This window comes from Phymastichus coffea, unplaced genomic scaffold (assembly GCF_024137745.1).
Source record: "Phymastichus coffea isolate CEN01 unplaced genomic scaffold, Cenicafe_Pcof_1.1 PCOF00117, whole genome shotgun sequence".
NCBI classification, from domain to species: Eukaryota; Metazoa; Arthropoda; class Insecta; order Hymenoptera; family Eulophidae; genus Phymastichus; species Phymastichus coffea.
Genome location: NW_026706928.1, coordinates 27,151 through 41,814, shown reverse-complemented (window position 1 = coordinate 41,814; position 14,664 = coordinate 27,151). Strand labels below are relative to the sequence as shown.

Genomic DNA, 14,664 nt, shown 5'->3' with positions numbered 1-14,664 from the left:
GCGTCGCGCCGCCATAGATCTAAAGCCTCGGGGCGGCGCTGGGACGATGGAAAAGCCGATCGGAACGAGTCAATTTATCGACGATGGGCGCCTCTAACGAGGCGACGGCCCGCGGCGCGGGGCTCCGATTCGCCGGAGGGCCGCGTCCTGGGTGGCCCACTCCTCGCGCCCGGATCTCCGATCGCTCGGGGCTCGGCCGAGTTGCGCGCGCGTCACGAGCGCGGCATGCCTCGCGCGTCGGCGATCCAAACGGAAGCAAAGGGAACGAGAAGCGCGACGCGGACAAGCGCAACACGGGCAGCCCGACAGCGCTAATTGGACCGCGCGGGCTGATCGGGCTTTTCGCGCCTTTCGAAAGGCGCATCGAATCGATTCGTTCGGCCGAACGACGGCAGGGGAGGGGGGGGGGGGATCCCTCGCGATCCTCCATGGACGTGACCGCGCTCGAGAAAGTGCGGCGGCGGGACATCGGCTGCCAGTTTACAGCGTCGCTTGGTAACCTTTCGTCGATTTCCGACTTGCCTTTGCCCCCCCGCCGCGAACCGTCTAGAATCCTCTCCGTCCGAGCGGCTCGCTACACTACGAATGCCAGCCGAACAATGCGAAATTTCAGACGACCGAGTCGTTGATTCCGTTTCGACAACGCGCAGATTGGGATCGCGCAGGGGAGTTTTTCCTTTCAGCCCCGTCTCTTGTGAATTACAAATCGAGTTCTAATGGCTCTTCGATGGGTCATTTACGAGTCCACCGTCGCAATCGAGACGGCCAATCGATATGCGTCCGACGTTGCGACACGGCATCGCTGATGAAAGCAACGCTACGCACGCCCGGAAAAACGAGCAGTGCGCACTCGCGAGATGGAAAGAAAAAGGTGTTATGTGGGTGTAGCCGACGAGGTCGTTGAATAAATCAGGCAACGCGTGCCTCCCGGGCAAAGTCGAGCTGTGGCGCGGCCGAGGACCGCGACGAAAGCCACGCGGCGCGGAAGTCGATCGCGAGCGACCGCGTCGCATCGTTCGGCCGGTCGCGCCCCCTTTTCCGAGAGTCACGGCAAGGTCGCGGGCATAAGACGCTCGAGTCACGCGCGCACACCGTGGTCGTCTCGCAGGATGAGCACGAAGCTCGCGACGTGACGCACCTCCGTCGCGATTGCCGGAGGGCATTGACTAGCGAGTGGAAAAGCGGCGAAAAACGAAAAAAATAACTCTTATCTACCTCTATCTGTGTCTATCTCTCTCTTCCTTTCCCGCACGTAGGCGCGCAGCCCGCGATCACGTAGGCGCGTCTCCGTGCCGAGTGCCCCAAATTCGCTCAGCCATCGCGAAACCGCTGTAAACGATAAGCGAGAAAAATCCGCTCCGAGCTCGAAGCTGTACGCGCGCGCGCGCGCAAAGTGATCGGCGCTCGCGTAACGCGCCGCTCGGTCGCGTTTGCACAACGCGAATCCATCGGCGATCGACGGCAAATCGACATCGCGCGCGCGCGTACGTTCCGCAATCGTCCGCGGCCGGCAAGAGGCGCGAGCGAAAGCACGGGGCAAAAAGAGGAGCGCGAACGAGCGGAGGACGAAGAAGAGCAAAAAGGCGTCGGACGGGTCGTAAAACGCGCGCGGCGGCCGAGATCGCCGGGCTCGACGGAGGCGTAAACGCGGAGAGCGCGCGACGCCCGATGGCTCCGCGTTCCCTCGTAATTTAGCCCGCGAGGTGTTCGAGACCGAGCCATTCGCGCGTTTCTAACGAGCGCGAAAAGTAATGGCTCGTCGATTGGTGTTTTATGTGCCGCTAATGAGACGAACGTGCGCGGGACGGTCGCGCGCGCACGTATACCTCGTTAATGGCGCGTTTACGCACAATCGATGCATTATCGCTGTAACTGGAGAAACGAACTCGCGGCCGAGGCAATCAGCGCGTCTCGCTCTCCTCGTGAAATACCTGGTCGTCGCGGATCGGCTCCGCGGCCGGGCAGGCGGACAGCCGGGAAAGCTCGGCGACGCGCGAAAGCTCCACTCGACGGCAAGTGCGAGACGGCGAGAGAGCTCGGAGCGAGGAGCGAGGAGCGAGGAGCGAGGAGCGAGAGGCGAGCGACGTCGGATCCCCCACCCCGGCGCGCTCGGCCGCTCGCTCGCTCGGTCGCTCGGGCTCGCGTGCGCGAGCGCCGTATAAAGGGGCCGCGTGCTCGCCGAGAGCAGCGCACTCCCTCGCGAGAGGCTTCGCCGCGCGAGCACACGGTGTCCGGACGAGTCGGCGCTTCGGTGGTGGTCAGCTCCCGCCTCTCTCAGCCCAGCGGCCGGTCACACGGCGGCATCACCGTCAAGATCGACGTGCCAGTGGTAATGTGCGTGCGCGCCCTAGCCGGCGACGAGGCGGCCGCCGGCTCCTCGGGCCGGCCGGACGAGACGGCGCCGTCGCCGCCGGACAGCGGCCGGAAGCAGCGCCTGAGCCGCGCCAAGGAGAAGTACATGCGGCTGCACGAGCAGATGCAGGAGCGCGAGCAGCGCGAGACCCGCCGCCGGGAGCTGCGCGAGGAGCGCGCCGCCGGCTGGACGGCGCGCGCCGCCAGGATCTGCAGGACCGGCCTCGCCGCGCTGGCCCAGCGCGCCGCCAAGTGGCAGGAGTCCAAGGTCTACAAGTGAGTCGCCTTCCTTCGCCGCGGCATTGACCGAGTTCGCCCCGCGGGGCTCTCGCGCGGCCACCCGCGCTCGCGCCCACGGCCGAGCGCCGACGCCGCGCGGCTCGCTCGCCCGGCCCGCGGCGGTATCTGGCGCTCGTTTATTTTTAGGGGCTACTTTTTGCCGCTGCACCGGCCCAGCGCTCGCTCCGACCGCGCCGATCGCGCCACGCTGCTAATTGCAGCGAGCTCGCTCTCTCCCTCCGGCCGTCGTGTCGCTCCGACGCTCGCCGGTCCGCCGATCGCGTGGCCGCCGCTCGGAAGTGACGCCCGTGGACGCGTCGCCCGACAGCCGGGCCGGGCGTCCCTTCGCGCGCCTGCGGCAAACGTGTTCGACCTCGCGCGCTCGATCGGCCGCGGCAGCTGACGACCCACCTGTCGAACGCAAATACGAATTCGATGCGGCCTGTCGACAAATGGAACGCGCGCGCGCCCGGGCGCACGTCGTCCACGCGTAACTTTCGCACCTGCGGGAAAAAGTCGGAACTTCGCCTTGAGCGTACGAGGAACGCGGCACCGAGTACGGCGTGGCGTCGCGAGCGCGCGCGCGCGCTAACGCACGTCGTCGACGCTACAGCGCAGCCTAATTTTCGCACCTGCCGGAAAAAATTTGACGAACCGTCGGCGACGTTGGCGGTGGCGCGGGGCGTGGCGTCGCTTAAAAATACATCGCCGGAGCTGCAACGCCGCCTGATTCTCGCTCCTATCGCGGGCGAACGAAATGTAAATAAAATTGACGATTCGCCAATAATATTGACCGAACCGCGGGTGTGCCGTCAACGATTCGCGCGCGCGCGTCGGGCCGTCGCGCCGCCGTCACCTAATTCTCACGCACCTGCGGGAAAATAATTTCGGAACTCGAGCGATAAGAAATTAGACGTCGGCTAATCTTATCGCGCCGCCGCCGCCTAATTTTTCGCAGCTGCGGGGAAAAAAAGAAAGAAAAATGAGTTTCGGAACCGGCAATAAAAAAGCAAAAAAAGAATTGGAACGCCGCGCCGTAATCTTATCGGGTCGTCGGCCAATTTCGCCCACCTGCGGGAAAACTTTGGACCACGGCGGCGGCGCGACGCGTGGCCTAATCTTATCGTGGGCGCGCATCGTCTGCGCGGGCGTACCGCCGTCGCTCGCCGGAAAAATTTCGGAACTGGCGCTAATTGGATGATCGATCATCCGGCGGTCGTCGGCGCGGTCGTTTATCGCTGTTCGCCGGGGTGACTTATCGCGCGACTGACTTTCGCCGCCGGCGGCCCGGCCGCGACCCACCGGCCGCGATAGCGAGCCGATTCACGTGTACGGATTCCCGGCTGCGAGGAGGCGCGCGACGGGCCGCCGCGGCTCCCCGTCGATAGAGCTTCCGGCAGCGCGTTACGCAACGCGCCGCGCGCACGAGAGAATCTTTTTATTGCATTTTCTATTAATAACGAGGGGAGGAAAGTAGGCTAGGCGCGCGCTCGGCCGCCGGCTCTCGCTCATTGTCTTTAAGTTTAGTTCGCGCGCGCGCAGGGTGTATTTTCGAATGGGCTGCCTTATTTATACGCGTCCTTTCGAGGCTCGCCGGGCTAATTGATCGGCGCTCCGACCTTTGCGGCTCTCCCCGCGTTCTCCCGCGGAGTGCCGTCCGAGAAGCTCGCCGGCGGCCGAGCCGCGCGAGACGCCGTCGGCCGGCCACGTTTCGGTCGCGTGCGCGCGCGCCGAGTCCAGAAGTAGCGTGCCGCTCGCGCGGCTCTCCGGTGCGCGATTCGCCGCGAAAGACGTGTCGCCGATCGTCGCGAACCCGCCTCCGCGCCCCGTCTCTCGGAGGCACGCGCGCGCGTCTCTCTGTCTTCCCCCGGCGGCGTGGCTTCGATCCCAGCGAGCGCCGCGTAATTTTCCGCGCGCGCTCGCGCTGCTTATCTTCGCGCGCAACTTTGGCTCGAGGCTCGCCGTCTCGGGCGTTTATTACCGACGCGGCGGGACCGCGAGACGCAGCAAAATGCAAAAAACGCCGAGTGGAGCAGGAGAGCGTCGACATGAGCCGCCAGTCGACGGTCACGTAGGCATCGGCTTGCGAAATCCGAGGCAGTCGCGCGTCGAGAGGCCGCGCGCTCGGTCGCTTCGATTGCCCACGATGGGCCCGCCCGCCAGGGTCCTCGAGGGTCGTCGCGCGCGCGCGCGCTCGGCCGCTCTCTCTCCCATCCGCGCGGAGCCGGGCGCGGCCCCGTGGACGGGTGCAGCCCGACCACCGCGCGGGTGATTTACGGGCGCCCATTGTGTCGGACGCGCGCTTCAGGCGCGGCCTAAATCCGGAAACGCCGATGCGGATTTGTCTCCGGCGTCGCGCCCATCGCCGAGGGACCGTCGACGAGGCGCGAGCGAGCCTCGGAGTTAGCGATCGTTAATCGGTGCCCGCTCGGCAAGCGACGCCCGGCCGAACGGCCCGCGATTAGCGGCGGCACATTGTGCTCGTTGCGCGAAATTCGGCCGCGAGCGCGGGCAGGCGCGAGCCCCGCGGCACCCTGCGACGAGCGACGCCGCGATCAAGGCCGCGCGGACGGCCCGAGGCGGCTACCGGTCCGCCGAGCAGCGCCCGTGGCACCGTTATCCCGGGGAAGACGCGCGGATCGGAGAGGAAGAACGAGTTTGACGGCGCGATGAGTCGGCGACAGCCACGGCTCGCGGGAGCCAGAAGAGGCGGTGTTGCGCAACGCGGCCGCCGCGTCGGGCGCGCGCTAATGGGTCCGCGGGCGTCGCCGATCGACGATTCGCGGGTGCGCGCCAGCCCGCGAGTCCCTTGCCTCGGTCGACGCGTAAGCAAATGCGACGACGCGGGCCCGTAATTTACGAGCCGAACGACTTGGCCGAGAGAAAAAGCTGCCCGCGAGGCTGGACTTTGCCTTTTATCGCGTGATGGACACGCGGGAATTTCGGGCTTGTCTCGCTCCTCCGCCACCCCCCCCCCCCCCTCACCGTCTGGTTTTTTGCCGGTCAATGGAATCTTGTTAGATGTCAGTCCGATCGTGTACGACAACAATGAATGGGAAACGAGACCGTCGGCGGCGCGCCCGACTTCGCGCAGTACGCTCGCGCAGCCGGCATCGCAGCATTCGAACGAAAGAGCGCATACAGTCGACGGCGAGCAGCTCTTTTATTTTGAGGTGAGCGGCATTCTTTCGAGAGAGAGAGAGAGAGAGAAAGAGCCCCGGGTCTACGCTTATTTATGGGCGCGCGTGCGCGGCGGCAATGATTCGAGCGTGGCGCGATCAGTCGCTCGTTATCACTGGCGCGATCGCCAAAAAATTCCCCGAGGGGCGGCGGTGCCAGGGGGGGACGGGAGCAGCGCTGGTTTTTTCTTTCGTTTCTTTTTTTTTTTTGTCTTTTTTATTTTCGTCGTCCGGCGATTCGAGTCGACTATAAAGCCCCTCCTAATCGCGCTTCCTCATTCGGGCCGCGTCAATCAGGCGACGCGCGCGGCGCAGATCAAAACCGCGAGTGCAACTGCGGCGAACTCGGAGGTGAGCGAATCGACGATTCGCTCGGCCGAGTTCAACGATCCGCCGGCGCAGACTCCGACTCCCGCGTATCCCCCTTCTGCTCGGCACATTAGCGGCTCGTTTGGAAAACTGATCCGGATACTCGATGTTCAAGCTCCTTCTCTTTTTTGCGCTTCGCTGACCCTCGTGGCTGATGGAACTAAATTGAGCGATTTGTTTTGCGCGTGTGCGTGTGTGTATTTTTTCTTTCTCTCTCTCTCTCTCTCTTTCTCTATCTCTGCTTCAGCCGTCGTTTCGTTCGCGCGCGTCTACGATTCGACGGTGAACGGATCCTGGAAGCGAAACGGGGTGCGACCGCGAGAGGTTGCTGTCGCTCGACGCGCGTCAGCCCGATAATCAATCGACTGACGAGACTGAACGCGAGCAGGCGAACCGGATTTCGGCGGGGGGAGGGAGGGGGAGACGAGCTGCGAGAAACTCGATTCCTCAAAATTCGCGCAACACGCGGCGGCGGTACGTTGAACCCCGGTAATTCTCTCCCCGCGGCGAGATGTCGACGTTGCCCGGCCGGTGCGCAAACATCGCGAGCGATCGACAAATAATCGAACGGAAATTCGGCCGACGCGGATTGTTGTTGCAGAGCGAGGGCTGACGGATCGAGTCCGTTCGCCTCGCCCGCGGCGATCCGCGACGGGGAAAGCGCCGCGGGCGCGCGAGCGGAGACAGGACCGTTAGAGAGGAGTCGTGAGCGCGCGCAGGCGCCCGCACGCGCAATAAAAGCGACGCGACGAGTCGCCGCGGCTTCCTTAATGGCTGATTTACGGCCGCGGCTCTCGCCACGAGGTCGCGCGAGCGGGTCCACGGGTCAAAGTCCACGTCGACCGCGGGATCGTCCGCGCGCGGCGGGGAGGGACCGCCCGGCGACCTTGACCCTCGCCGGTCGGCGTTGCGGATGTGCCACCGCGAGGACAGCGAGAGATTCCTCGGCGAGGAGGGTCCGAGGCGACTCGACTCGCTCACCTGATTTGTCGGCGCGACGGCGCGTTTCGTCGACGATCGTCGTTGGACGCACCTCTCGGCGAACCGAACGCCAAGCGAATCGCAGAGCGAGCGACACTCTCGCCCCCCCCCCCCCAAAAGAGCGCAGCGGCGCCGCACTTATCGCGAGTCTCCGCGCGGCCGCCATCCCAGCAATGTCGTTCCAATTACCCGATCCGCTTCTTCGCCTCTCCCTCCTCCGAAGTCCCCCCACCCCCTAAAACAAGGCAACGACGAAGCCATTCAATTAGCGGCCAATTATAGCCATGAATTCTCTCTCTGTGTCGTCCCCCTTGACGTTGATCGCGACGCGCGCGACAGCCCGGGAGCAATCGATCCCTCGGCCGTCGCCGCCTCGTTAGCGCGCGAGGCGCTCGAACCTGGGAACAGGTGGCCGCCGCGAGAGCCCGACGATCGAGACGCGGAGATCGGCCGCGCGATTGGCGATCCCGAGCCCCGCTCCTCCGCGACGCGACGCCCGATAAATCATGCGCGCTCGACGACCGGCTGGCAGCCGCTCAACACCGGTAGTGAGCGCACCCGGGCGCTCGGACCGGGCCGGGGATGCGCGCGGCGATCGATCGCCCCCGTCGACGGCACGGCCCGCTCGCGCGGCCGCACGCTTCGCGGCAGCGCGCCGGCGGCTGCGGCACCGGCGGCGCGCAAGTCGGCCGCGCCCGGAAATAGACCCGTCGGCCGCCTCGGCTCCCTCTTGCGCGCCGTCCACCATAAATTCGCTCGCTATAATTACGCCCGCGATATTAATAGGCCGCCGATGGAATGCCCTTCTCGCCGATCGGCCCGGCGATCGGCCCGCCGTCGGCGATAACGCCGCGCGATAGGATCCGGCCGCGACGGGACAGCGCGCGACGAAGCGGGACAGGCGCGGGCTCAACTGGAACAATGTAATCACGGCCGGTCGGGGGATTAACGGTAAGCTCTCGGCCGATCGAAATCGAGGCGAGCGCCTCGATTTATTATCCGGATGTCCGAGGTATCGCCAGCTCCGGATCTCTCTCTCACTCTCTCTCTCTCTAATAACGCCGCAATCGATCGGATACGACTCGCTCGTTTTCTCGTTGGGGGCGCAGAAGCTTGCCAGGACGACCGGCCGAGGACTCGGTACCGACGCTCCCGGACGCGCGCCGCTCTGCGCTCCGCGGCCTGCTCGCGGACGCTCGCACCTCCATCGGTCTTCTTCTCCGCCTCTTCCGGCGCGCCGACGGCTCTCGCTCGCTCGCTCCCTCCCCCCGTTCACCTCCGAGATCGCGGCCGGACCCGCGGCCGGCTCGACGTCGAGGCGCCTGGCCGCGAGAAAGCGCGGCCGCCGATGCGCGATAAGGCGCGCGCGCGCGCGATCGAGGCGGACGACCGCGTCTAGCCGGCGTGCGAACCCGCTCGTCGCCGGGCGATCGCTCTCGCGGATAAGGGGCCGAGCATCGATCACGCGCGGCTAATCACGGCCGGCCGGCGCAGTTTGTCGGCGCGCGGCCCGCGGCTAATCGCCGATACCGCGCAGCTCGCCGGCACGTGAGTTACGGGCGGCTCGTTGCCCTCCCCGCCGTTCGATCGGACCCGCGAACGCTCGGCCGGCGACGCGTCTGCCCGAGGTTCGATAAGCGCGCCGAGCGAACGTCTCGCCGAGACTGAACGGCGCGACGCGCCGCCACCGCTCTGATTCACCGCGAGCACCCGAGCGACGCGCGCGCTCGCTCGGTTGATCGGCGGATCGGCGCCCCGAACGGACCTCGCGTGCGCAAGCCAATTGTGTCGCTTCCGCGCGCGCGCGAAATCGGCGTTGTTGACTCGCGCGATAACGGCTCAGCCGTGGCGCCGCTCGCAACTCGTCTGGTTCCCTAGAATTTGCTTTTTCTTTTATTGCTCGTCTCGTTTTATTTGCTTTCCGAATGACTATCCGATTGGGTAATCCCGTGGATCGACGAGCAAAAGAGGCCACGGCGAAGGAGAACGCGTTTTAGTTTTTTACTTCTCGCGCTATCTGCGGGATTCTCCAAGGTAACATCCTCGTTTCTCGCGCGACCAAAGCCAGAGGAAAAGGCGACCGCGGCGCTGCAGCGGGGGGAAAAATTCCATGACGACGGCTCGGACGTGCCGTTCCGCACGTTCGCGCGCTCGCCAAACTGCATATGCCGCCTTGACCTTGCAGCGCGATCGTGACGTCGCGGCCACCTGACGGACGCGCCGCGACGCGGGCCGCGCGATCGCGTCGCTTCCGCTCGGCGGAATGCCGACGCGAGCGCGGCGGCGGCGGCGGCGCGCTCGCGTCGCCTCCTAACCACCGCTAAACGCCACTGGTATGCGCGCTCGCGCCCAAGGCCGCGCGCGACCCCGCGGCGATCCTCGACCCGCGGTCGCCGGATCGCCGATGCGGTCGGCGAGCGCGCCACGCCGCGGAGGCGCCTCCGCGCGGCACGGAAGCGTCGTGCCGGCGCGCACATCAAACGAGGCGCCGCTCCCGAATTAGCGCCGACGTGCCTCTGCGGCCTCGCTCGCTGCCTTCCTCTCATCCCCGTCGTTTCGCTCGGCGGTTGGCGCGGCTGCAATAAAAGCGTGCGCCGCTGGACTGTACGCGTACGCCAAGCTCGCCGGTCGCTCGTCGCCTTTCTCGACTCGCTTGCTCGGCGCGAGTCTGCCGTTGGTCGCCGGAGAGATGTTCGACGATTTCGCGCCTGGTCCCGAGCTTCCCGCGGTCGGCTCGTCTCCGTCAGTGCGATTACGACTCGACTTTCCTCGCGGAACAAAAGGGAAAGAGAACGGAAAATCAACGACGCACGATTATTTCACGCGAGCGTTGGCGGACATGTATGCTCGTTTTGCGCGTCGCCCGAAGGCCCCCCTTGTCGCGAGCGAATCTCCACGGCGAGTTCGGCGTACGCGCTTGCTTCGAAGCGCACGCCTCTATAATCGAAAAGAAAAAAAAAAGAAGAAAAAAAAAATTCCATGCCCTCGGGGTCCGTTTGGGCGAAAGGCGGCCCGCTCTCCGAACGAGGAGAGATTTATCACGAGCGGATTAACGAGCGCGGCGCTATACGCATTAACGAGCCGCGCGTGGGATGCGTCGGGGCCGCGGCTTTCAATTGAATCGTTGAGTTTCTCTCTTTGGGCCTCTCGCTCGCGCGCTGCCTTTGTATCGACCACCGCGCTGCCGAATAATCGCCGCTGCTCTCTCCCTCGACCGAAAGTCTCGCGCGCGCCCCCGGGCGATTCGGAACGCTCGCACCGCCAAAACAGCCACGCCTCTGCCCCCCACCCTCCCCCCCCCCCCCACCAGAGAGCGGTTACCGCGCAGAAGCTCGTTTAATTTCGCCCCGATAAAAAAAAACGAAACGAGATGCATGTAAGCGCTCGTCGGAGCGTTCGCTAATCGAATTAGCCGCGCTCGAAAAATTCAGGCTAACGACACACGCCGCTTGGATGGAAATGGAAGCAGAGCGAGCTGCCGTGCGCCCACCTCCCCTCTCTCCGTCCATCCGCTGGAACGCACACGCACGAATCTCGCTACGAGGGTGCGAAAGAGTCGCGCGGCCGAGGCAAATGTCCGCAGGCCGCAGCCGTCGTCGCGGGGGAGAAGACAAAAAGAGAGCGAGCTCCTCCACCGCGCGTCGAATTCTCCTTGGCTCGGGCGCACGAGAGAGGCAGGAACGAAAGTGAGAAAAAAGAAAGGGCCGCGCGTAAACCAGTCGTTTCGGTAACGCGCGCGCTCCCGCGGGACATTTGCATGTGGGCGCTCGCTCGCCGGGGAAAGCCGCGCGTCGGCCGGCTTGACGCGAGGCGTAATTGCACGCTCGCGATCATTCGCCCGTCGAGCGTGCGAAAGACAAAAAGACAAGAAGAAGAGGGGAAAAATCGCGGAGAGAAAGCGCGGCAAGGGAGGCGGTTCGCGCGCCATGAATATTCAGGCGGCCCGCGGCGTTGCGACGCGCTAGGAGCGGTCGGGGCGAGAGATAAGAGGCCAAGCGCGGACTTGTCACACTCGTTGCACTGCTTTTCCAGAGTTCTGTTCTGCACGACGCAGCCGGCGCACGTGATCACGATCGCGGCGGCGCTGTGCGTCACCTCGGCCCTGCTGCCCAACTCGGCGTCGAGCGCGGCGTCGCCGGCCGGCCAGCGCTCGGGCCTCGCCTCCTTCGTCTACCTGGCCTCCTTCGTCATGCACATCGGCTCGCAGGTCTGGATGACCTTCGTTTCCGGTAAGGAGGCGGATGCGCGACCGCGCCGCCGGGACACCACCTAAGGCTCCCTCGCTGTTGCAGGTTTATCCTTGTATTTCGCCCTGCCGCGCCACACGTTCGGCGAGGTGCAGCGAGTGCTGTTTCCGCGCTACTTCACCCTCAACGCCTGCCTCAGCCTCACCACCTTGCTCATCTACGTGAAGCACCACCCGACGGCCAGCTGGGACGCCGAGATCGCCACGCAGGTGGCGGGCATGGGCGGCGCCTTCTTCCTCGAGCTGCTGATCCGCCTGTACCTGACGCCGCCGCTGCTGCGGCTCATCGACCAGAAGACGAGCATCGAGCGCGCGGCCGGCGTGGGCGCCGAGGTCGGCACGCACGAGCCCGGCCCGCTCAAGCACTGCCCGCACTACCTGAGCATCCACCAGACCTTCCGGCGCATCCACGTGGCCATCGCCATGGGCAACATGCTCACGATGGCCTGCACGGTGCTCCACCTGCACCACGTCGCCGGCAAGCTCTGCGTGCTCTAGGCCGCGACCCCACCCCCTGGACCGCGACTCTCGCGCGCCGCACCTCGAGAGGACCCCTTGTAAATAGATGCACTCGAAGCGCGCGCGCGTCCCGGCGGTTCGCCCGCGCGCGATCCTAGCGCGAGAGTTCGCGTTGACATTACAAATTACATACACATACGTACGTACGCGCGTAGCTGCGATTTACGAGCCGACGAACGCGCCTGTGCCTACGCGCGAAAATACACGAGCCGATTTCCGTCGTGGCAGATCTTATCGTGCTCTCGCTCTCGGGCGCGTGCGCGAAAATGCGCATACCTATGAGGAACGAGTTCTTTTTTTTTTTCCTTTTTCTTCCCTCCAAATTCATTTTGTTTTGTTTTGTGTGTGCGTGTGCGATTTTATTATTTTTTTCCCCCTTTTCTTTTTTTTTCCTTTGCCGATCTCCGGCGTCGATACATTTTCGCGAGGAGTGGAAAATTCTGTCGCGTCGTCGAAACGGCAGGTCCATCCCTAACGACTTCGCTGGGGACAGATCGTGTTTTCTTCAACGCTGCGGGACCACGCGTTTTTCTCTTTCCCTTTCTCTCTCTCTCTCTCTCTCTCGTCCGCGAGATTGAACACAGCAATGGAATATAGAACGCTTTGCTGAGAGATTCGAGTTTTTGTTTTTTTTTGTTTTTCTTTTGTTTTGTTTTCTTTTTTTTTTTTTACTTCCGCTTCGTTTGCAGCAAAGGCGGAGATTAAATTTCGCGAAACACTTAGAGTTACGAGATAAACTTGAATTTCGCTTGTCATAATTATACGTTGCCAAGTCGCGCTGATACTTGTCGTGTAGTCTACTATTTTTCAGTGTGTTCCATACGCGCACTCTGTATCAGAGTGTTAGCCCGCGATTAATAATCGAAAATAATGCAACCTAAACGTAATCGCCGGTAAATGAATACCTTTTTCCTGTTATACGAAATACACAACGAAACCCGTAAACCCAACAACGTTGTTTTCTTTTGTCTCATAATTTATGTTGCATGACATTATCTCATTGTTGTGAATAATTCCATAAATCGTTCATTGAGATTATGTAAATTATATATACGAACGGCGATTGTATCTAAACTTATTTAAGTATATACCTATAACCGCGCTTGTGGTCTTTCGGGGGAATATCGAAATTATACTCTCGGATCGAATGTGTCTCAATTTAAGTATATACGCTTTTCGCAACTCTCGATATTGCCCCGATTAAATGCTCAACTACACTTGCTTCGAACCAATGTTTCTATGGCATATATGAATAAATGTATGGATCAATAAGAAAAAAAAAAAGAAAGAGAACTTTTTGTACGCCTTGGACGTTCATAAAAAAATTGTATTACGACTGGTTACATAATTATTCTTAATAAAAAGTTTATGTTTGTGGCTAGTACATGGATGTTTTTTTTTCTTACTATCTCTTATTGGAATATACATATTTTGTGTACGAACACTTAAAATACTATATATTTTATACGTATAACTCGTGCAAGCTGTACAACGCATTCGTAATACATCGTCAAGAGTTACATACTATTTTTTTTAACTACATGCTAAAAGTGAGAAGTACTACATGCTAGATTAATAACAATCATAAATCTTACATCGCTCAATTTTTTTTTTATAAAACAAAAAAAAATCACTTCAGTTATATCGACACTAGTACAATTATCCTCTACTGTTTCATTTTTAGCTACACTGTTCGGATCAGAAAAGAAACGTTCATATAAAATCGGAAGGATATGTCTTACCAACAGAATATCTTAACTTCTGTACGTCGGTTTATATTGAACAAGCATTCGAGTCGCTTTTTGTAACAAAAAATAAAATAGAAGCACGGCTATAGACTTCGAAATTCCTTCGGAGATAAACGAAGATAAATATATTCGAGTAATCTTTGATAAAAAATCAAGAGATTATTATACAGGAAACCCTGTATGATTGAACAATTACTGGCTGAGTGTTTAAAAAGTAAAAAATCTTTTTTTTTCCTTTTATCCCTCCTTGCCGTTAAAAAATTTGATATTATTGTCAATCGCAATGTATTAAAATAAATTCGAAGCCAATATATATTCTTCTCGTCGCGCTTACTCAGCCAGTAAATTTTTTCATCGCGGAAGGAAAAACAACATTTACACTCGAAGAATCTCCGCGGCTTTGTTGTAACAAATAGCGATCCAATCGGGTTGAGTCGCACCCCACTGTATTTGATTAACTTCGCCTTCAGCAGCCGTGTAGGCTAAAATCGGATCCTCAATTGCTCGCGGCATTTGTTGAATATCCCATATTAACGCTTGATGATCGTCGCCAGCTGTGCAAATATGACACGAAGAGTGTGGCGCCCATGCTATTCCGTTAACACTTGCTCTGTAAAGAACAGTTATTGGAATTTTCAAGTACAATTCTAACCATCAGAGCGATAAATTCAACTCACCTGTGATTATTTAACCTAGCAACAGGTGTACAAGGCACCCTAACATCTAAGATGATAACCTCACAAGCATCCATGGCAACAGTGGCCAAATAATTTGGATCCTGCTTGTTCCAGGCGAGCCTGAGAAGTGGGGTATGCTGAGGGTCTTCATAAATGATAGTGGAGTGCTCAAGGTGACGCAAATCGAACATGCGTACCGAACCATCGGCACCCACAGACGCGAACATATCTCGACCACCGCCCGCTCGGCTGAATGCTATGTCGTAAACTTCTTTGTCGTGCGCGATAAGCTGCAAATGTTATCATTTTAAATA

General features: G+C 60.4%; 1 protein-coding gene across 1 annotated transcript; it reads left to right on the top strand.

Moving 5' to 3' along the window:
- Nucleotides 1-2,202: 2,202 nt before the first annotated feature.
- LOC131670861 (uncharacterized) lies at nucleotides 2,203-14,661 on the top strand. Its single transcript, XM_058946838.1, has 4 exons — nucleotides 2,203-2,628; nucleotides 11,193-11,389; nucleotides 11,453-11,884; nucleotides 14,465-14,661. Exons 1-4 carry the CDS (start codon nucleotides 2,333-2,335, stop codon nucleotides 14,659-14,661), a joined length of 1,122 nt encoding a protein of 373 aa, XP_058802821.1. The 5' UTR covers nucleotides 2,203-2,332.
- Nucleotides 14,662-14,664: the final 3 nt, after the last annotated feature.